Source organism: Microchirus variegatus (genome assembly GCF_963457635.1).
Source record: "Microchirus variegatus genome assembly, chromosome: 22".
Taxonomy (NCBI): Eukaryota; Metazoa; Chordata; class Actinopteri; order Pleuronectiformes; family Soleidae; genus Microchirus; species Microchirus variegatus.
In genome coordinates this window covers 17,331,465-17,353,401 of record NC_139823.1, presented here as the reverse complement: position 1 = coordinate 17,353,401, position 21,937 = coordinate 17,331,465, and the positions used below count along the sequence as shown (strand labels likewise).

The following is a 21,937-nucleotide window of genomic DNA, read 5'->3' as shown; positions in this document are numbered from 1 at the left end:
TGGACCGACGCGCACCGTGCGTCTCTCTTTTGTCTCCACATTAACACACACACACACCTGCTGTCAAACCGTGTGATTTATAACCAAAAAAAGGCAACAGAATCCTATTCAAAGAGCACATAACGGTGTTTAAACCGGGATTATTCCGTGTCTAATCCAGGTCAGTGAGCATGTGATGGATGCTGAGGTCGGTGATGTCTGACCTGATGCTGCATCCAGGTCCATCATCAGTCAAATGATGGATGTTGTGTTCACCAAAATAACGTGTTAACATTCAACATGTTACATACGAAGTGCATGGGAGCGAAAACACTGGCGTAAAAATAATCTCTAACGATTAATCGTCAACTATTCTGATCATTCGGCTTCTTAAATGTGAATAATGTCTTGTTTTGGTGTCGGTTTTAAAGGTGCATTATGTAATAAATCTAAAGCAACTGGCCATAAAATCCTCCTAATATGTCACAGAGACTCAGGAATAATGTTCATATAACAAACTGAACTCACCAACAACAACAGTACAGACAAAATATTTGCATTAAAAAAAATATTTTGCAGACTGCAAATCATGTTTTTTTTTTTTTTAGCATGTGGCGCCGCCTACCGCCGTCTACCAATTATTGCTGTCAGTAGAGTCTCCGCCGCAGAGCAACCACGGGTTGTCAGAAAAGGAAACCTAAAAGACCGCATTTTGGCCACATTCTTACGTATGGAGCCTTTAATTATTTATTTTTCCATAAACCAGAAAATATTCACATTTAAGAAGCTTTAAAAAAAAAAATGAAGGTAAATAATTGAGTGTATTTTAAGAGTTTGCCACTGTGTTGACTTTTGTTAATTCTCATTGTGTTGTGTGTATTTGTCTTTAATGGATGGATTGGGAATTGGGCTTGTAACTGCCTGGATGGTTGCCAGTTTGAATCCCCAAGGCCTGGGATACCCCTGAGCAAGGCACCCAATCCCCATTGCTCATAATTAATTAGACTCTATTAATATCAATGCTTAAACATGACGTCACGCGTCTTTTTCCGGTCAGTCGTCATGGAAACTAACGTCGCGCGTTGACGTGCATGACGCTAACGTCGCGCGTTGACGTGCATGACGCTAACGTCGCGCGTTGACGTGCATGACGCTAACGTCGCGCGTTGACGTGCATGACGCTAACGTCGCGCGTTGACGTGCATGACGCTAACGTCGCGCGTTGACGTGCATGACGCTAACGTCGCGCGTTGACGTGCATGACGCTAACGTCGCGCGTTGACGTGCATGACGCTAACGTCGAGCGTTGACGTGCATGACGCTAACGTCGCGCGTTGACGTGCATGACGCTAAGGGCGCGCGTTGACGTGCATGACGCTAACGTCGCGCGTTGACGTGCATGACGCTAACGTCGCGCGTTGACGTGCATGACGCTAACGTCATGCGTTGGCGTGCATGCCGGTAACGTCAGGCTAAAGTCGTGCGCTAACGTTAACATGCGTTAACCTAGTGCCCGGCACTAATGGAAAAGCACCATAGGTGAACCGGTAAGACTAGGTCAGAGGGAAGCTACTAAGCTAGCTACTGGGTCAGAGTGGAAGTTGAAGATGGTGTTTCATGACCAAATGAACCCCCTGGATGTGTTTTAAACTTCAGATTAGAGGCGTCACGCGGTGAGAAAACAGGAAGGTGCGCTCACTGCAGCTGCTTCAGACCCCTGAGCTGATGGATTTGGACTCTCCCTCTCTTTGTACGTTCCCGTCTGTGCAGTCATGTGACGCGGCTCGAGCGAGCGCTGCACAGTTTGCCAGCGGGGAGGGGGGGGAATGAAAATGCCACATGACGTTGTTTCGGATTCACGAACGGGTCAACGTTTTCCATCCTGCTGCTGCTGCTGCTTTAATGCACCGTGTGCCGTCTGAGGCTGAGCTGACAGACTGTCAGGTCACTTCCTCTTCACTCTGTACTCAGTGTAACAAACGCTGCTTTAGCTGTGGTCGTGTGACCTTTTTGGGACGGAAAAACAGATTTTAGCCGTTTTAATAAAAGGCTAATTTATTAAAATCTACACCTATCTTAATAATACGTTTGCTGCTTGAACTCACTGTTGTTGGTCGACCTTTTTGTCGCTGGAAATTGTAAAAAACATTTGCTTCTCTGCACCAAATTCCTTAGATAAAATCAGCATTTTTATCTCCTAAGGAGACAGTGGAGCTGCCGGTCGACTGCTGCATGAGTCGATTGTGAGTTTTTGTCTCTCGGGTGAATCTGAGGTTTGTTCGTCTAAACGCGAAATAAAAAGTGGGAACGCAACGACCACTTTTGCGGTTTGTGTTCAGATCGTTGTCGTTTAAAGCTAGCCTTAAGTGTGACCTGATTAGCATCAACCGCCGGTCGACGTTCAACGGCGCTACGACGTCACAGGACCCGAAAACAATAATTCACGAGCATCGAAACTCAAATATATTTCACGACTGAATCGATGACACTCGCTCCAGAGTTAACCTCTGAGGCGTTCAGGGTCCAGCGGTAATGACGCGTTCACTGACTCGAGCTAAAGAGAACCAAACGGTGAGCTGAGGCCTGCAGGCCGCAGAGGGCCAGATGTTGTTGTTGTTGTTGTTGTCGTTGTTGTTGTTGATGAGAATAAACGGTGCAGTCTGACTGCGCTGGACCTTTCTGCAAACTGTGGCTCAATTTAGGTTGATATTTGACAGATTGTAACCACAGCCGTTACTTTATACTGGCCTTTTAAAGGGCCATTAAAACTGGTTCACTTGCCAAAAAGGTTATTTACTTCGTAGCTTGTGATTGAATGGTTTTATCTTCCTCAAGAAAAGACCTGGCTTCCCTTTTTTACCAGCTAAATCACTTGCAAAGGCTTGGATACAACAAATAAAATGTCAGTTTTCAGCCTCTTAATCATTGACTGGAAGCTTGAATCGGCCTTTAAATGTCTTAAGTTTATGAATCGATTCAGAATTGTGGATTTCCCCCCCCCCCCCATACTGTCTCTCTCCGCCGTTGATGTGAGATTCTGTGCAGAACTATGAGCGAGTAAAGTTGAGCAAGCGAGAGCAAATTATGTGATGCCTGGGAAATGCCAATTCCGAGATCGCCGTCTCTCCAAAGAAAATGACAAAAGACCGACTTTGACCAAGATCCCAAGGACAATCGCTAGGACCAGATGCGGATCGATACAAGTTGACGCCATGGGGGGGCGAAGACAAGCTCGTACAAGTTGCCCTACCTCTCGTCTTAAGATGTGTCTTTGAAATTGATGGAATTGGCCCTGGACAGTGGCTTGAATTAGATGTCGACAAACGTTGTCAGTGATGGTGTTGATTTCCGCCTCGCGTTGGAGACGATGCATGCATGTGTGTCATCGAGCCTTCTGCTGCGTGACGGCGGCGTCTGCTGTTGTTATTGGAACACAGAACATCATCATCATCATCGGTTTCATGGGCTGCACGTGTGACTCCAGACAACAGAACGTTTAATTAAGCCTCATTGATTTAGCTTCGTTTGTGTGTTGTTTGTTCCAATTCCTATCTTAACCCTTAATCTTAACTGTCCCTCAAAACCAAGTGTTGAGGGTTATTTTGTCACTTAGAAATGGGACACCCGCTTAAATGCAGATACGTCTTCAGACTGTAGGGGGCAGAATAACGCGAAAGCTGCGTCCAGTCTGTCGACTCCAAAAAAGAAGAAGAAGAAGAAGAACACATTTACGTCAGGATTATTTATTACGATCCGTTTGTCAGTCAAGTTATTAGGTTGTCAGTTAGTTATAAGATGATACTCATACAAATATTCAGCTGACAGTTACCACACACCACGACTTATTGAAAAGTAAACCATAGCAAACCATCGCTTGTCCGCACAAAAGATCGTAAAATAAAAATAAATGTTTACGCAACAATGACGTCAGTAATCCATAATATGGGCCTAAACTAAGATAATACAATGGTTTTCATCATTTTTATATCTCTATTAACAAAGAAAATACTTCATTTGTATCGCACTCGTTTCGCTGCTTTCGGCGCCATCTTTGTTACGTCAAAACACGCAATGCATCCTGGGTAGCCCTTGCTCCCAAGGGTGGTCTCGGAAAATCTCTCTATTGAGGGTGATACAGCCCTTAAACTTGACCCTCAACTTAATTTTTCTGAGAATCGGGACAGCACTTGCACTAGAGGGAGCGCGTTTTTGAGATTGAGGGTTAAAGAAGGAATTGGAATTCACCCTTGATTTCTCAACACACGCGTGATTTTAAAATGAATATTTCATTCACGAGTGAGTCACACTTGTTCATAATGAAGTGTTGTTGCGAGGCCGCCGTTATGATGATGGATTGGTCGTCTGCGGTCTTGCGTTTAATGCACTTCCTCGTCTCTGCTCTGTGTTTAAAAGGAACTGTGTGTTTGACGCTTCGGTGTCAAACTGCACACACACGTTCTTCCCTGACGTGACATCTCCAGGAAAGACGAGCCGCTGGTGTTTTCTTTCCCCTTCAGCAGCTTTGTGTTTGACTCCGTTTCAAAGCACCACCAAAGGGCTTTGTTTCACTTCCATGGGAACAAACTTCATTGATATTCCCGAGCGTCTTCCTTCGCTGTGATGCAGGAGGTCTGCAGAGCTGCAGGGATGATTGAGACGCTGTTTTTTTTAGGAGGGCGTCGCTTATGTGAAGAGGTGTTTTGAGGTGAGGACGTGCTGCGGCGTGTCTGACGCTCGCCTACCTGAGATGAACCTGAGCAAACGAGCAGACGGGGAAAAACGACGTCAATTATTCATTTGAAGATACGTTTCTATTTAAACGACGTGCGGTTAATCCAGAATAGGGACCAAACCATCAATTAGCCGTCGACTATTTCCATAATGGAGCAGGTTTTGTGGTTTTTCAGCTTCTTAAATGTGAATATTTTCTGTTTTCTTTGCTCCACATAACAAATAAATCATTAAGACAAAACAAAGACATTCAAGAACGTCATCATAAATACTTTTAAATAAAGATCCACCTTTTTTCACTTTTTTATGCATTATTTTTAATTCAGTCATTGTATTTTAACCCCTTTTCTTTTTTTTTTATTTGCATTAGGCCGTTTCCAATGTGTATTTGCACTTAAGCACTTTGGTTGCGGCTCAGCTGCTTGTAAATGTGCGTCATTTCCAGGTTTGGGAACATTTTCTGACATTTTATGGACCAAACGAGTAAATAATTGACAGATTAATCCCTTCGTTGCAGCCCTAATCCAGAGCTCTACTAATCTAATAAAAGTTATTTTACACATACAAAGATTAAAGATGCAAAACATGGTGGAAGCAGAAAAGATGCAGGAAAAGATTTTGGACCGGAACTGAACAATCGATCATTTTCAAATCGAAAAATGCAGTTTGAAACAATTGGAAAATCGCAAATACTGCAATTTAATAGTTCTATTATTTATTTATTTTTTAAGGTGCATTATGTAATAAATCTAAATCAACTGGCCATAAAATCCTCCTAATATGTCACAGAGACTCAGGAATAATGTTCATATAACAAACTGAACTCACCAACAACAACAGTACAGACAAAATATTTGCATTAAAACAAATATTTTGCAGACTGCAAATCATGTTTATGTTTTGAAATCACGTTTTGGCGTCATGTGGCGCCACCTACCGCCGTCTACCAGTCATTGCAGTCAGTAGAGTCTCAGCTGCCGAGCAACCACGGGTTGCCAGTTACGTCAGAAAACTAAACCTAAAAGACCTCGGTGTTTTGAATTTGAATGTAGTAACTGATGTTGGCCACATTCTTACATATGGCACCTTTAATAAAAAAAAAAATTGTTTATTATTAAAATAATGCAACACTTAAAATGTTAGAAAGGAAAATGCACATCGTTAATATTTTAATGGTGTCTCTAAATCTCATTTCACAAATGAGATAATATAATATATTATCTCATAGTAGCTATATACTATTATATATTATATAATAGTATATAGCTACTATAATATAGTAGTAGTAGCTATAGTATAGTAGCTATAGTAGCTTCTACTACTATAATATAGTAGTAGTAGCTATATAATTTATTTTATTAATTTTTATTTATTTATTATTTATTTTTATATATTTATATATTATCACCATGCAAAATATTGCATTTTTTTGTTCAAAATAATGTTTTCTTCCCGTTAGTGAATTTATGTATGAAAATACTTATGTTTTTTAAGGTTTTGTCCATGTGACATTTTAAAGTTTGGGAATAAATGGTGTGAATTATCTTGACTTTGTAAACTGAAAGAACTGCTTTACAAAAACCCAGACATGGATTGTTTCATCCTGTGGTAACAGCTTCTCAATCCACACGCTCGTTGTTGTTGTTGCTATCTTCTTAATTTCATAGTCTGGATTAGATGGCATCGTGGACGAGACTAGATTCCAGCATTAAGGGAGGAGGAGGAGGACAAAGAGCTCAGTGTCGTCCTCCTCCATCACATCACTGTCTTTTCTCTCTCAGCAGATTCTTCACATTCTGTCCAATCAGAGGGAAAGTGAAAATCACGTGGTTTTCATTTTCATTTGTGTGATTTTGTGTGTCTCACTCGCTCTCAGCACCTCTTATGTAACCCGCTCAGCGAGCGTCTGTGGAGGTGTGAGGACGCCTCGGCCTCTTTGGCGCCCCCGCGCTCAAATCGTTCCTAATCCGGGGCGCGGAGTCGTGCCTCTGCGTTTTGTGGGCGAGAGCCAACGAGCGAGCGCCGCAGATGGTTTTCTTTCTTTTTATATCGCAAGAAGAAGAAGGAGGTGTTTGAGTGTCGTCCCTTGTGTGTCATCTGACACTGTAAAACAGTTATTCATAATCCATTAATCTATGTTATTTTCCAGATTAATCAAGTAATTGTTTGGTTCGTAAAATGACAAAATGATGTTTTTCAAATGTCTTATTCAGTTTATATGTCATTATATGAAAAAGAAACACAACATAGTTACTTTCAATGCGCTGAACTGATCAGAAACTTGATTTAATTACAAAAAATCTATCTAATCTGTGTAATCCAGCCCTAATATCCATCAAAACAACCCTAACCCTATTAATATATATCAGGATATGACACTCAATGTCATTTATTGCATTTTGTTTCACCCCAAAAATAGTTTATGTTCAGAAAAACTCTCATTGTAAAAAGAACTGAATGGTCAAAAGCCTGCTGCCAACTAGTGGTCGGAGGCTTAAATGCAACAAAAAAAACATTTCAGAAAACCACTCTGTCTGTATTTATATATATCTTTAGTGTCAATACGCAAAAAAATCTTAATCTAAATCTTAGTTTGGTCATTTGTAAATGTATCGTTGTAATATGGGCCTGGTGTTTTTTTTTTTGGATTATTTTTGCATTTGTGTGCTTTTTAAGTTGCTTTTTAGCTTCCGAAGTTGGCACTTTTGGCATTTTATTCCAACAATTCAAACATTAACGTTCTGCTCATGTGAACCCGAGTAATTTCAGAACAGTAGAAAATGCTGTTCAAAGGTCATTTAAAGGTGCATTATGTAATAAATCTAAAATCCTCCTAATATGTCACAGAGACTCAGGAATAATGTTCATATAACAAACTGAACTCACCAACAACAACAGTACAGACAAAATATTTGCATTAAAAAAAAATATTTTGCAGACTGCAAATCATGTTTATGTTTTGAAATCATGTCTTCTTGCATGTGGCGCCACCTACCGCCGTCTACCAATCATTGCAGTCAGTAGAGTCTCAGCTGACGAGCAACCATGGGTTGCTAGTTAGGTCAAAAAAGGAAACCTAAAAGACCTCAGTGTTTTGAATTTGAATGTAGTAACCGTTTTTGGCCACATTCTTACATATGGCGCCTTTAAAGGACACTGTGTAGTATTTATGGGTTTATATGACCCAAAATCCACTCTTTTATACATATTATGTGCTCCTGCATTGTCTAGTTTTTGTTTCATTTTCGTAGTGTTTCAAAAAGTCATGTAAAATAACACGGTCACGGGCCGCGGTTGCATAGCCACTGTTAGCAGCGAGACGCCATGTTTCTACCGGAGCCTGTAAGGACAAACGCGAGAGAACAAATCAAGCGTCGCTTTACTTGTAGCGGAGAAAGACGACGAGGACGACATTTGACCGGCTGAGGACACCGTAGCGCTCAGGGAAGGGAGGGGGGGGTGAGCAGAGGAGCAGTTCGTTGTTGTAAATTTCAGCCTCTCCTCTAGATGGCACTATAAACTACTTACTTCACCTTTAAAGCCTAATATCCGAGAATAATCTCTTTCTTTTGGCATCGTCGTCGCGCTGCAGCCACTTCCTTCTCTGCACGGTCACGTATCCAAAAGCGACCACGATTGATTGACACGTGCAGAGTGATGTGTGACATTTTAACGTGCCCCCGATTATCAGCGACGTCCGTTGACGACACTTGTCTCCCGGACTCGGACACACACACACACGCGCGACGTAAACCCGCTGACACGTTTGTTTCCTCCCTCTGCTGCGAGCTGGCAGCTGCTCCGACGATGCTCGTCACGAAAACCTGTCTTTGGCAGAGTTTTCCCCCCTCAGCAGACTGTTAGCACTGAGAGACGGAGCCAGGTCTGACAACTCCTGATCAGTTTGCTCATTTAAAAAAAAAAAACGCAGTGGTTCAGACACGAGACGAGCAGCGAGGGGAAGATGCTGCGGTCGTCGCGGTCAGACTGGCACCTTTTTCAGGTCAGTGATGGAGCACAAAAGAGCACTTTTGTAATTCTGCTTTCAGTGGAACAGCATCCTTTTTTTTTTAAGTAAGGCTTTGTTTTGTTCATTCTAAAGATTATTTTGTGTTAATTCTATGTGATTTTGCACTTTATTCCTGTGTTTTATAGAATAAATGAATCATCGTGTGCAAGATTTAAAGGATTTAGTGAAGGAAAAATAGGATTTACCAATATTTAAATGCATATTTACCAGCCAATTAATCCTAAAAAGGGACATGTATGTGTCGTAGCAGCATTAGGATGCTTTTCCACTCGTCAAACTATACACAATCTACACTATAACGGGTTAAAAAGTGCAATTATTGAGCAATAAAGTGACGAAATACATTGATTTAAACACAGTTGGGGGATCAAGAATAGTATTAATCAATTCAAATAGGCATTAATTTCGTCATGTATTTAACTCCATTCATCAGTGTGAGTGGCCTTGCTGGGATTTTTCTGTTGCACCTGTTTTTGAACACATGGATCTTTGTGCGTCGGCTTCTCTTCGCTCTGAATCACGTGTGGGGGGGGGGGGGGGAACTTTGCCAATTTTGTGCAAACCGATTTGGACGAGAAGCTCATGCACGGTGAATAATGCGCTACGACAATAAAGCGTGGTTGTGTAACCTGTGGAAGGACTTATTTATTAAAGGGAAATCACTGTCAGATGTTGCAGATTTTACTTTTCAATATCTTCTTCCCTTATTCTGACCCTGAATTTTGTTTTAATAATTCTCTTCCATCATCTCATCTTCAACCTTGCATGTTTGTCATTTTTCACTGACCTACTTCCTAAACCCTCTAAGCCAGTGTTTCCCAAACTTTCTATTTAGGGACCCACTTTTTTAAGGATGGCGAAATATCTTGACTCTTGGCTGCAACTAACGATTTTGATTCCATTTTCATGATTTCTTTGTGACGTGGAGCAAAAAAAAACCAAGGAAATATTCACGTTTAAGAAGCTGCAACCTCTGAAACCAATACGCGAGCACACGTTTATTTAGCATTAGCATGCGACTACTTTGCGGCTAACTCGACGAACCCGTTTCCAAAGGTAAGCTAGCGAGGCTAGGATTAGCATTAGCATTAGCGTGTGGCTAACATAATACCGACACTGTGCAACCTCATGAGGCACAACGCAAAGGTTTTCATGTTCAATTAGCATTAGCGTAGCTAGCTGTTGTGACTTGTCAGCCATGCTAGCCAACAAAACGGTGTTAGCCTTTACGTTCCTTATCATGCATTACCATAACTGAAAAATCTTCTTCAGCTCCCTCTATAGGAATACATACTTCTTACGGGCACTGCAATAGTTCTTTTAAAAACACTTAAGCAATTATCAAAAGTAGTTGAAGATTAATTTAGTAATAGATTAATAATCAAGTAATCGATAGGCTGTCGTCCCAGACCCTTTTTTTTTTTTTTACCCTTTAATTACCATTTAATGTTAATGCATCCATTTCGCTGATGTTGTTCCTTTTTTAATTTGGCACAATTTAAACCGTAGACATCAGGGACATGAAGTGTTCTGTGTTTATGCAGCGTCATCAACACATGCTGTTTTTCTGCTGCGTGACAAATCTGTTGTGTTTTCTAAATGGTCTCATGTGACGTGGACCTAAGGATAGGTGCATTTTTTTGTTGCATACAGGATGGAGGTCATCCATGTTGAGCCTGTATTTTAAGATGACCTGGTTACCACTTGATAATTAGTCATTAGAAGGAAAGCAAACTTCTGATCGCGATTAATCTACATTAACACGTTTAAAAATGAGATTAATGAGGTTTTTACCCTGCGGTGGCCGCAGTAACGGTGCTACAGGCCGCTGTGAGGTCAGCGGCTGATTCCGAGCGACAGATGAGGTCACTGTGGGAGCATCGACCCGACCCTCCGTCTCTGACCCGGAGGCCTCACGTGATGGGATTAACGCGGATGGATGTCGGTCACTGAGCACGAGCGCTAACGACGCACACGAAACGGTAAAGTGAGGGAAGAGATGCAGCTCGATTTGGCCGATAAATAATCCCTCTTAAAGGGATAGTTTGGAATTTTGGACATAAGACCTATTTTCCAACTCAGCCGGTGCGATGGAGACGTTTTCAAGAAATTTCATTCAGTTCTTCTAGTTGCCGAGTTCGCTGATGCTACGGCTAGCGCAAGTCAATGATACAAGTTAGCATGGCATTAGCATACCGACTCCACAGTGCACCGAGGCAAATCGATTTGTAACGGCAGACTATCGATGTACATATCTGTGTTGATAGAATGTTTGAAATAAAACCAACCTTGCAATTTGAAGGATTTATGTCTCAGCAGCAGCAGCAGCGCGTCATACTTCCGGCAGCGGCGGACTGATTCCGCTGCCGGAAGTATAGTGCTGAGAAAGTAGTCCCTCAAAAATTCATGCGATGCGACGTTAGTTTTGTTTCAAATATTATTCTATCAACACAGATATGTACATCGATAGTCTGCCGTTACAATAGATTTGCCTCGGGTGCACTGTGGAGTCGATACGAGTGTTTTTAATGCCATGCTAACTTGTATCGCACTATATGGCGCTAGCCATAGCATCAGCGAACTCGGCAACTAGAAGAACTGAATGAAATTTCTTGAAAACATCTCCAGACGTCTCCATCACACCGGCTGAGTTGGAAAATAGGTCTTATGTCCGAAATTCCGAGCTATCCCTTTAATATTCCCTATATCTTTTTTACGATTTATCTGTTGATTTGTTTGTCCTCGAGTCCTCCTTGGTTTTTTTTGTCCGGTAGGACGACGTAAACCTAGCAGAGGAGGCGTGACTGGTTCATGTTCTGAAATACACCGGCAAATGAAGAGACGCTATGAGTCACAGGGTTATGAAACCTACACGACGTAACCGCGCTGTGCAGTTGTTTCACACTTTATGCGTTAGATTCTTGTGTTGCATATTTGTTCCTCCCCGACATCTGTTAGATCTTTCTTCTCGGCTTAGTCTCCTGCTCTTTCGTCTGCGATTTTAATTATGTTTTGGTGTGAAGTCGGAGCACAAAGCAGCAAATTCCTTCTTCTTTTTTTTAAACCAGAGTTGTTGTATCTAGATTCCGTCCCACAGCTCAGACCTGCTGCAGCGTGTGCTCCTCAGCCACTCTCGTTTATTAATAGACTCGCTTCCCTCCGTTATTTATGAAAAGGCCTTGTTCTTCCGCTGCGTTTCTGAGTAATGGCGGATGACGTCGGCGTTGGAAATGGCCACACATCTGTGTCAGTGTGTCTGCGTAAACCTGTAAACCAGCCGTTCTCAACCTTGGGGTCGCGAGATGATTTCTGGGGGGTCGCCAAATCATTTTGGAAAAATATATTTTTTTTAAAAATCAAAATTAATGTAGCGAAATCCTGCACTTTTAACTTTTTTCACGGACTGTTTGGTTTTCTTCGGTTGGACAGATATCGTGATGTGACGCTGCATGATTGCGACGTAGTATCACAGAAACAAGTTTGTTGGTTAAAATTAGTAGTTGGGGGAGGCATTCCACTACTAATCACAGGAAATGGTAAATACTGTATATATTTTACTGTAGATACAGTCAATCAGGTTGCAGTCAGTTAACGTGCGTTGTCCCCGAGGCATTGCTGCGATCGTCGTGTTGGGTTCTATGGGGAGCCGTCGCAGTCAAAATCAAATAAATAAAAACATAAATAAATAAATAAATGTGTCTTTTGGAAATAAGTCTCCTTAAAATAACACTTTTATTTATTTATTTATTTATGTTTTTAATTATTTATTTATTTATTTATGTTTTATTTTATTTTAGTTTTTCTGTTTTTATTTATTTATTTTGTTTTTATGTATTTATTTTTGTATTTAATTATTTATTTATTTAGTTAATTAATTAATTAATGAGTTAATTAATTAATTAACTAAATAAAAAAATAAATAAATACAAAAATGTACATTTATTTATTTATTTTGTTTTTATGTATTTATTTTTGTATGTATTTATTTATTTATTTAGTTAATTAATTAACTCATTAAAATAAAAAAAATAAAAAATTACTAATTAATTTAGACTCAGTTGGCTCTCCATAGGATCCACCACTTGCCACATCTATTTAAAGTAACCTGTTGATATAATAGCTGTCATTGCTGTAACTCTACTCGGAAGCAGCTCGTGCAGTTTTTATCGCTCTGAAAATGAAAATGGCCTCACTTGTAGAATCAGAAATGTTCCTTTTTCTTGAATCAAGATGAATTATGTTTTTATACAGTTTTATCGCCCTTTTTCATGTCACAGTGAGGGGAAATAAAACCCAGAGTAATTGCAGAGTAAATGGACAGAACGGAGCCATCGTCGTGTTATCGGTGACACCTGTGCTTTCGCTGTCTGTTGCACACATTACATTACATCACACGTACGCCGCAAAGGATGCTGGGACATGTGGCACCAGAGTTGATAGCAGCGTTGCCATCGGAGCAGGACCTGCTTCTCTTTTTTTTTTTTTTTAATTTGAACACACTGAGACGGAAGAGACGAGGTCATTGATTGGCTCTGGTGCTGTTGCTATGGGAGTTCGAGCCGCTTCTCATTGGACGAATGCGTTTGGACTCGACCCCCTGTTACCGCCTGCTGTCTGTCAGTGTACAGACGTCGGCATGGCAACAGACAGGAAGCAGGAGGAGGAGGAGAGTGCAGTTGTTGTTGCTGAAAAGGCATCGGAAAGAAAAGCCCTGTGTTTGTTTTTCGCTGCTCTTCATTTTGCTTTTTTTTAATTAGATGACGATGAGCCGTCTGCAAACATGAAACACTGCTTTTTTTAATTTATCTGCAGCAGAAGGAAACGGCTTAGTGCGTCAACACAGGGTCAATCAGTCGTGACCTGATAATCCTCCACAAAAAGATGATTATTAATATGACGTTTGGATAAAAATATTGTCTGCATTTCGAGAGCCATTTTTTAAACTGTATATTTTACAATTTCCCATGAACAGTTTCTTTTGTGACTCAGTTCAGTTGTTAGTTATTATGACAATAATAGCTATATTTGTATAGTACCTTTCAAAAACAACACTTAACTCAGTGCTTTCACGTAAAAATTGACATACACACACATAAACCGTATAAATAAATCGACTAGAAGTTGATTTAAGGTGCTCACAAAGAAAGAGCAATGAGATAAAAATTATAAAATGATAAAAAGATCAGCATCACATAAAGGCCAGGGTTTCATCTAGGGCTGCAATTAACACTTACTTTCCATAAGTGATGAATTTCTGATTATTCACACGATTAATCAAGAACTTGTTGATGAGAATCCACCAAACCTGCACATTTATTACATTTGACTGATTTCTTTGTCACACAGAGCAGAGAAATCAGCAAATATTCACATTTAAGAAGCTGGAAAAACTAGAGAATCATCAAAATAGGTGATGATTAATGGTTAATTGCCTTTAAAGTCATTTACATATTGGAAGATATTCACAAAGCATCTTTAAGTTTTCGACGTCGTCTCTCTGGTTGTAATCGATTATGTTTTTAAATCTGTGACTTAATGAACTAAACTTTTGAGCCAAAGCTGGATTTAAAATGACCTCACGAGTCAAACCACAATCGCATCATCTGTCAGAAATGAGATATTTTCCCTTAAGGCAGAACTGTTGACCAGGGCCGTTTCTAGCTGTTTGTGGGCCCTATGCGAGATACTATTTGGGGGTCCCTATTTTTTTCAAACTTGAGGTAGAGATTCCTAACTTTTTCTCATTACCCCACAAACGCTTACATGCTTTGCAAATACGTGCATAATGAATGCATCCAATACATGCAAATAAAGACGGGTACTTCTCAAAAATATAATAAAATATGAGTCTGAACTTGCAGCTCGGGGGGGGGGGGACCCCCTGATGGCTGTGAGGCCCTATGCAGCTGCATAGTCCGCATAATAGCAAGAAACGGCTCTGCTGTTGACCATCAACACACAGATCTCACTTCCACTTTGGACAGACACAGCTGTGAGTCAGTGTCGACCTCACAAACCCCCAGAATTCCCTGCAGGACAATGTTTTTTTAAAAGAAGTGTGACTGAAAGTGAAGGTCGTAGGAAGGTCGTAGGACGCGAGGATTGAGGACAGAGGGCAGACGAGGATGCAGCGAGGGGTTAGAGGAGGAGGAGAGGGAAGCCTCCAGACGAGAGGTTACATAAGCACTTTTGAGTCTGACCCAGAAATGTTGGACTGGACTCACCCCAGAGATGGAGAACAAAAACAGCCGGGAGGAGGAGGAGGTGGAGGAGGAGGAGGTGTGGGAAAGTATCGACAGAAGAGGAGGTCGCTAACGATCGTCCTCGTCGTCAATTAAATCCGTCGATTGTTTTGTCAAACAAAACGTCGGAAAATTTCGATCGCTTTGTTTCCCAAACCGCGAAGTAACGACGTTTCTGAAACGTTGCTTGTTTTGTCCACAAATACAAACGCGACGTTAAACGGTGTTAATGATTCCTTTGCTACGCGGCGCAAAAGAAAGAAAACGGCTAAATATTAATATTTGAGAAGCTGAAAAATTTAGTAGTGGATTAATAATGGATTGTTTGCTTCAGCCGCACAGAAGAGATGACCTCCGATGCTGCGAGTCATTGTTCTTTTAAATAAAACGCTTTGAAATGGTGGATGTTTCACAGTCGTTTTTTTTTTAGCCTGGAGGAAGCCGCCTGGGTTCTTCTCCTCCTTCCTGTGATAGTCACCCTCGTTTACACGCTGAAACGCTGCTGTTAGCCGAGCTATTTTTAATCTGCTGATTCCACTTTCACTGACGACGAAACACGCGCTCGTGTGTATTTATTTATGCGTTTCTTTGCTTCGCTGTGCTGATTTTTCTCTGCTCTAACCCAAATCGATTTATTTTGATCTCAACCTCCTCCAAACCCAATTCCAATTCCTATCTTAACCCTCAAGCTCAACCCTTAATCTTAACTGGCCCTCAAAACCAAGTGTTGAGGGTTATTTTGTCACTTAGAAATGGGACACCCCTTAAATGCAGATACGTCTTCAGACTGTAGGGGGCAGAATAACACGAAAGCTGCGTCCAGTCTGTCAACTCCAAAAAAGAAGAAGAAGAAGAAGAAGAACACATTTACGTCAGGATTATTTATTACGATCCGTTTGTCAGTCAAGTTATTAGGTTGTCAGTTAGTTATAAGATGATACTCATACAAATACTCAGCTGACAGTTACCACACACCACGACTTATTGACAAAAGATCGTAAAAAAAAAAAATGTTACGCAACAATGACGTCAGTTATCCATAATATGGGCCTAAACTAAGATAATAAAATGGTTTTCATCATTTTTATATCTCTATTAACAAAGAAAATACTTCATTTGTATCGCACTCGTTTCGCTGCTTTCGACGCCATCTTTCTCATGTGAAAACACGCAATGCATTCTGGGTAGCCCTTGCTCCAAAGGGTGGTCTCGGAAAATCTCAATATTGAGGGCGATACAGCCCTTAAACTTGGTCCTCATCTTAATTTTTCTGAGAATCGGGACAGCACTTGCAATTGGAATTCACCCAAAGTCTCCTCTTGTTCTCCATCCACAGGTGAAACCATGCGGCTGGACCGTGCTCCGTAGCCTCTGCTGCCCCTTGCCTCCCACCTGATCGCCTCCTCTCCTCCAGCTCCTCCTCTTCCATCCCTCCTCCTCTCTCCTCCACCATGACGACCACACTGGAGACGCTGCTGACCGAGCAGGAGCAGGAGCAGGAGCAGTGGCCCGAGCGGCTGAGCGGCTGCGAGGACTTTGGCGGCCGTTACAAGGTGGTTCCGTCTGTGGTCTGCTCCATGTGCTGCCTCTTCGGCATCATTTACTGCTTCTTTGGTGAGTTAGAAAACCAAAAAACCAAAAAAACATTGATCTACAGCCTCGTCGATGACATCTTATACTCCTTCTTCTTCTTCTTCTTCTCAGGCTACCGCTGCTTCAAAGCGGTGATGTTCCTGACGGGCCTGATGTTCGGCTCCGTCGTCATCTTCATGCTCTGCTACAAGGAGCGCGTGCTGGACACCCAGCTGAGCGTGGAGGCCTCGGTGGGCATCGGCCTGGGCATCGGCACGCTCTGCGGCCTGGTCACCATGCTGGTGCGCAGCGTGGGCCTCTTCATGGTGGGCCTGCTGCTCGGCCTGCTGGTGGCCGTGGCCACCCTGGTGGGCCTGGAGGAGCTGTCCGACAGCCCGCCGCGCTCCGTCTGGGTGCCCCTTGGCGTGCTGCTTGGCCTGGGCATGCTGTTCGCCGTGCTCGCCCTGCAGTGGCAGCGGCTCTTCACCACGCTGTCCACGGCGGTGTTCGGCGCCGCCGTCATCACGGTGGCGCTGGACTACTTCGTGGAGCTCTTCGCCCTCGTGCTGTACATGTACGAGCGGTTGAAGGCGGCGCCCGCCAAACCCGTGTGCTGGCTGACGTGGGTGGTGCTCGGCGTGTGGCCCGCGCTCACCCTGCTGGGCGTCATCGTCCAGTGGAAGGTGACGGCCGAGGGATACTCGCACACAAAGGGTGAGGGAGATATTGTTGCACACTCTACCAGTCAAAAGTTTGGGGTCACTGAGAAATGTCCTTATTTTTGAAGGAAAGCACTTTTTTTCAATGAATATAACACATTTTGAGAAAGAAATTAAAATTATGAGGAAAAATATACATTTTGAGAAAGAAATTTAAATTTTAACATTAACATTTTTTTTAAATTTTGAGAAAAAAAATTTTTTTGAACAAAAAAACAATAATTATGAGAAAAATAAATACATTTGGAGAAGAAAATTAATTTTGAGAAAAATTACAATTTTGAGAAAAATTACAATTTTGAGAAAAATTAAAATTTTGAGAAAAATTAAAATTTTGAAAACATTTTTCAAAAAAATTTGAGGAAAAAAACATTTGGAGAAAAAAAAATTGAAAAAGAATTGAGAAAAAAAGAAATTTGGGAAAAAAAATACATCTTGAGAACATTTTCTAAAAATTTTGAGGAAAACAAACATTTGGAGAAAAAAAAAATTTGAAAAAAAAATTGAGAAAAAAATGAATTGAGGAAAACAAACATTTGGAGAAAAAAATGATTTGAAAAATAAATTGAGAAAAAAAATTGATTGAGGAAAATGAATAAATGTTGAGAAAAAAAATAACATTTTGAAAAAAAAACATTGGGAGAAAAAAAATAAAACATTGAGAATTGCTTTTTAAATTTCCTTATTTCTGAAGGAAAAGCACCTTTTTTTTTTTTCAATGAATATAACATTAAATGAATCAGAAATACACTCTATACATTGTTAATGTGGTAAATGACTATTCTAGCTGCAAACGTCTGGTTTTTAATGGAATATGTACATAGGTGTATAGAGGCTCATTTCCAGCAACCTTCTCTCCAGCGTTCTAATGGATGCAATATACACTCTTTACACTAAGTCCCTCAATCCAGTCATGGAGGAACATTAATATTCACTCTGACTTCCTCCGTCATTCCACAGTCATCATCAGCCGGCAGCAGAGGAGGATGCAGGTGATGCGGATACGCCAGCGCGACGACCGCTACCGCAGCAAGAAGAAGAAGAAGACGCAGCAGCATCAGCAGCAGCAGCAGCACGGCTCCGCCTCCTCGTCGAGCCATCACCACCTGGCCAAGCAGCTCACTGACCCCGCCTACCGCCGCAAGCCCATCCCCATCCGCCGCTACGACACGGACGTCCTCTCGCCGGTGATTGATTAGCCTCAAACGCTCAGCGCTTGTTTTACATGTTTAAATGTGTGTTTGGATATAAGTTTTGTTCCTGTTTCAGTTCAATATTGGAGTAATGTTTGAGGATTTCCTCTGGATTCCTCTTAAAAAAGTCTTACAGCTCACATAGAGTGGTCCTGTTGCACATATATGTTAGTTATGGAGGTCTATTTACATACATTAACTTGTTTTTATGGTCAAAAACCTCCTAGTTGCTGCAAACGAGCCGATAGAAATCTCTCCTGACTGAAGCTCTCTTCAGCCGCGCTGTTTCAGACTGAAATCTCACCCCCAGACGACAGAACTGTGTTGTGATTGGCCCAGCCAACGACAGCTTTCCCAACTGTCTTGTGATTGGCCAGGTACCTGGAAGTGACGTAATTAGCACGTCAGCTCTCAGAAGCGCAGCTCCCCCTTCTGGAACGGTGGATGCACTGCTACTCATTATCAAAACATTGTTTTAACAGTGTTTAAAAATAGCTTTGTCACGACTCCCCGCCGCAGTCCCTTTGACGACCTTTGACCCGGAGTCGGAAGACGCTGTCGCTCGTGAAACACCTCCACAACGGACGTTATTCTTCTTCTGCGGTTCAATGAACGCAACCGGATGTGCCCGGACTAGTACCCGGAGCAGGAGGATCCGCCGTTCAGGAGACGGGATCCTTACGTCACGATTCCAGGCTTTTTCAGAGCGCTGACAGAGCCCGAGATTACAATAAAATCCAGCTTTCTTAGCAGTTTCCAAACTTTAGAGCTTCATAAACGCAGTAATGGCGCAGATACACACCTTTAAAACATTGTTAATCTGAACATCCGGTCTATGGGAGCTTTAAAAAAGGTCTTGAAATTAACTTCAGGATTACTGCATAAAACAGTCTCAGACTTCATTTGATTTAAATTGTATTATTTGTGTCTTTGTTTGTTTTTAATTTGAACTCATGTTTTTTTTTTTTTTAAATCCAGAGCTACATCCAGAGTTTCCGTGAGCGGCAGGTCCTGGCGCATCCTTTCGCCGGCCGCTTGTCCGTAGGGCCCCACGAGGTGGTGGACATGGGCTACGACTGCAGCTCCACGACGCCCCTCAGTGGAGCAGCGGGACCGTCGCTACGAGTCTGACCCGCCTGGTCCACCTCACCAGACGCCTGAACGCACCACGGACCACAGAGAAAACCAGGGAGATCCGACTCGGGAACCACTGGATTTAACAATCTGGCCCTCGCCCCCCTTAAGAGGATGATAACGTATATTTAGGGCTGGTTTAATCCCAAAAAAACGTGGACTTGTTTAACCGTTTACTAATAAAATAATGAGGTTCATAAAGAGCCACTCTCCATCCACGGAGACCTGCTGGAGCTGTCAGTGTGGTGCAGAGGTTTTTCACTGAACCTCTTTTCACTGTCTCTCAGAAGAAGATTTTAAATATGCACAGAAATGCATGCATGCACTTACACACACACACACACACACAAACCTACTACACTGGGAAACCGGAGCCTGCTTGTACCTGGATTTTGACCTGTAACCCGTCACCACGACAGGTCGAAACCAGATCAGGGATATTTTAGAGTTTGAGTGCAAAAAAAACCTCGCCTCAGGTTCAAACAACGGGTGAAAAAATTAAGAAAATACAGGTTTGCCCCGGCCTTTTGTTTCTACTCTTAACGCCCAATAAAGATTATCCATGAAGGGAAGTTAAAAAGGCCCTTCAATGCAAACAGGGGGATCCTGTGTTTGCGTCTGTGCCATCTGGACTAAAAGACTAAAACCTCTTTTTGAAGGAGGAAAAAAACCCTTTTGTGTCACTATTGGTGCTGGATGATAACACGACCACTTCAAACTTCTTCTTCTTCTTCTTCTTCTTTTCCCCTGAGGGCTGGGGAATCTGTTTAAACAGGTGCCTTTGCCCCTCCTTGGACTGTACCATCTGTAGGAGGGGATTACTGGAAGATCTCCCATTTGATTTGTTTGGTTTTTGCATTAAATGTGATCACAGATTTTTTTTTTTTTTTTTTTTTTAAAGGGTGGGTAAGAAGCAGGGTAAGAAACCACAAAAAAGCAGATTTTACACTGGCACCTCTATTATTCACACTGCGGATCGGAGCTGGTCGTATGTTTTCATCCCATATTTGTCCGTCAGTCACTGTGTCTATGAAAATCTGATATTCTATAGATTTAATGAAAGGGTATTTTATGTCAAGGGTCATTAATTACAGTGTGATGGTCCAATCCTAAGGTTATATCACGATTACACACTCCTGTGTTTTAGAAGCTAATACGTTTCTGCTCTAAATTCAGGTGCATTTCCATCTTTTGCCATTTGGAGCTTTTCGTTTCAGTAACAGCAGCATCTGAGGCGACGTTCTCCAATGTCTTGATTTTGTCCACAAACCAAAACGACTCAATTTTAATGATTTCTTTGTTATGTGGCGCAAAGAAACAGAGAAAATATTCACATTTAAGAAGCTAAAACGATCAGGAATCGTGTTTTAAATCATGAAAAAAAGCTTCAAACCGATTAATCGATTACGAAAACGTCGCTCTGTTTTTAAAGAAGTCGTCCAAAACGACCTTAAAGAGAGCGAGCGAGTGCGCTGAGGTGTCAGTGTAAATAAAACTCAGAGTTAAAAAGGAAAACGTGGAATCTTGGCCATACCAACTCGTACTTGGACTTCCTCCGATCGTGTGCGTTCATCCTCCTCGTCCGGGACAAACCAAGGCAATTTATTTGTCAACAGTGAAAATGTGAATACTTGTTATTATTATTATTATTATTATTATTATTATCGCCTTCTACCTTTTATTTATTTTTATGTTTTTGAGGGAAATAACGCGTAGGAGGAGGAGGACAATTCCATTTTTACTCTGCGGGGGGAACAGAAATGCATGATCCCACCGATCGATCCTTCCTGGACTCGTCTTTCTCTCCCTTCTTTCATGTGCATTGATGTGAAACTTGTACATAACTCAGCACTTAATGTCTTTTTTTTATTCTAACCATTTTATCGTTTTATTTAAACTCTTTTTTTGAACCGAGACATTTTTTTTCCAGTGTATTTATTGTCTGATTTATTTATTTATTTCAGTCAAGTGCGATGTCACCACTGTAGGCCAGAGTAACTCCATGCTTTTCTTTCTTTTATTTTCCTTTTTTTTTTTTTTACATGGACTATTACGACTATGATTATTAAAGCATGTGTTCCTATGGGCCTGTATACGACCACTGTGTGAGCCTCGTCTTTTTAACACGACGGACCACGTTGAATCCACTCGTTCCATATCGATGTAAATGCTTTTATTTTGAAATTCTGTGAAATATCCCCTCCCCCCCCAGGTCTTTTGAGTTTTGAATCCCCTGCACTACTTCTCTCTTTTCTACCTCCCACAAACCTCTTCTTCTATCTCCAGGCATCTTTTAATCTCCTCTTCCATCTCCTCCTCTTCCTCCTTCTTCTTATC

The 21,937-nt window shown here is 41.6% G+C and overlaps 1 protein-coding gene across 1 annotated transcript; it reads left to right on the top strand.

Annotated features, from left to right (window-relative positions):
- Positions 1 to 16,433: 16,433 nt before the first annotated feature.
- Positions 16,434 to 19,597, top strand: tmem198ab (transmembrane protein 198ab; the record flags this gene model as incomplete). Its single annotated transcript, XM_083908595.1, has 4 exons — positions 16,434 to 16,596; positions 16,687 to 17,268; positions 18,234 to 18,460; positions 19,445 to 19,597. The coding sequence occupies 4 exons, from the start codon at positions 16,434 to 16,436 to the stop codon at positions 19,595 to 19,597; spliced, it is 1,125 nt and encodes a 374-aa protein (XP_083764721.1).
- Positions 19,598 to 21,937: the final 2,340 nt, after the last annotated feature.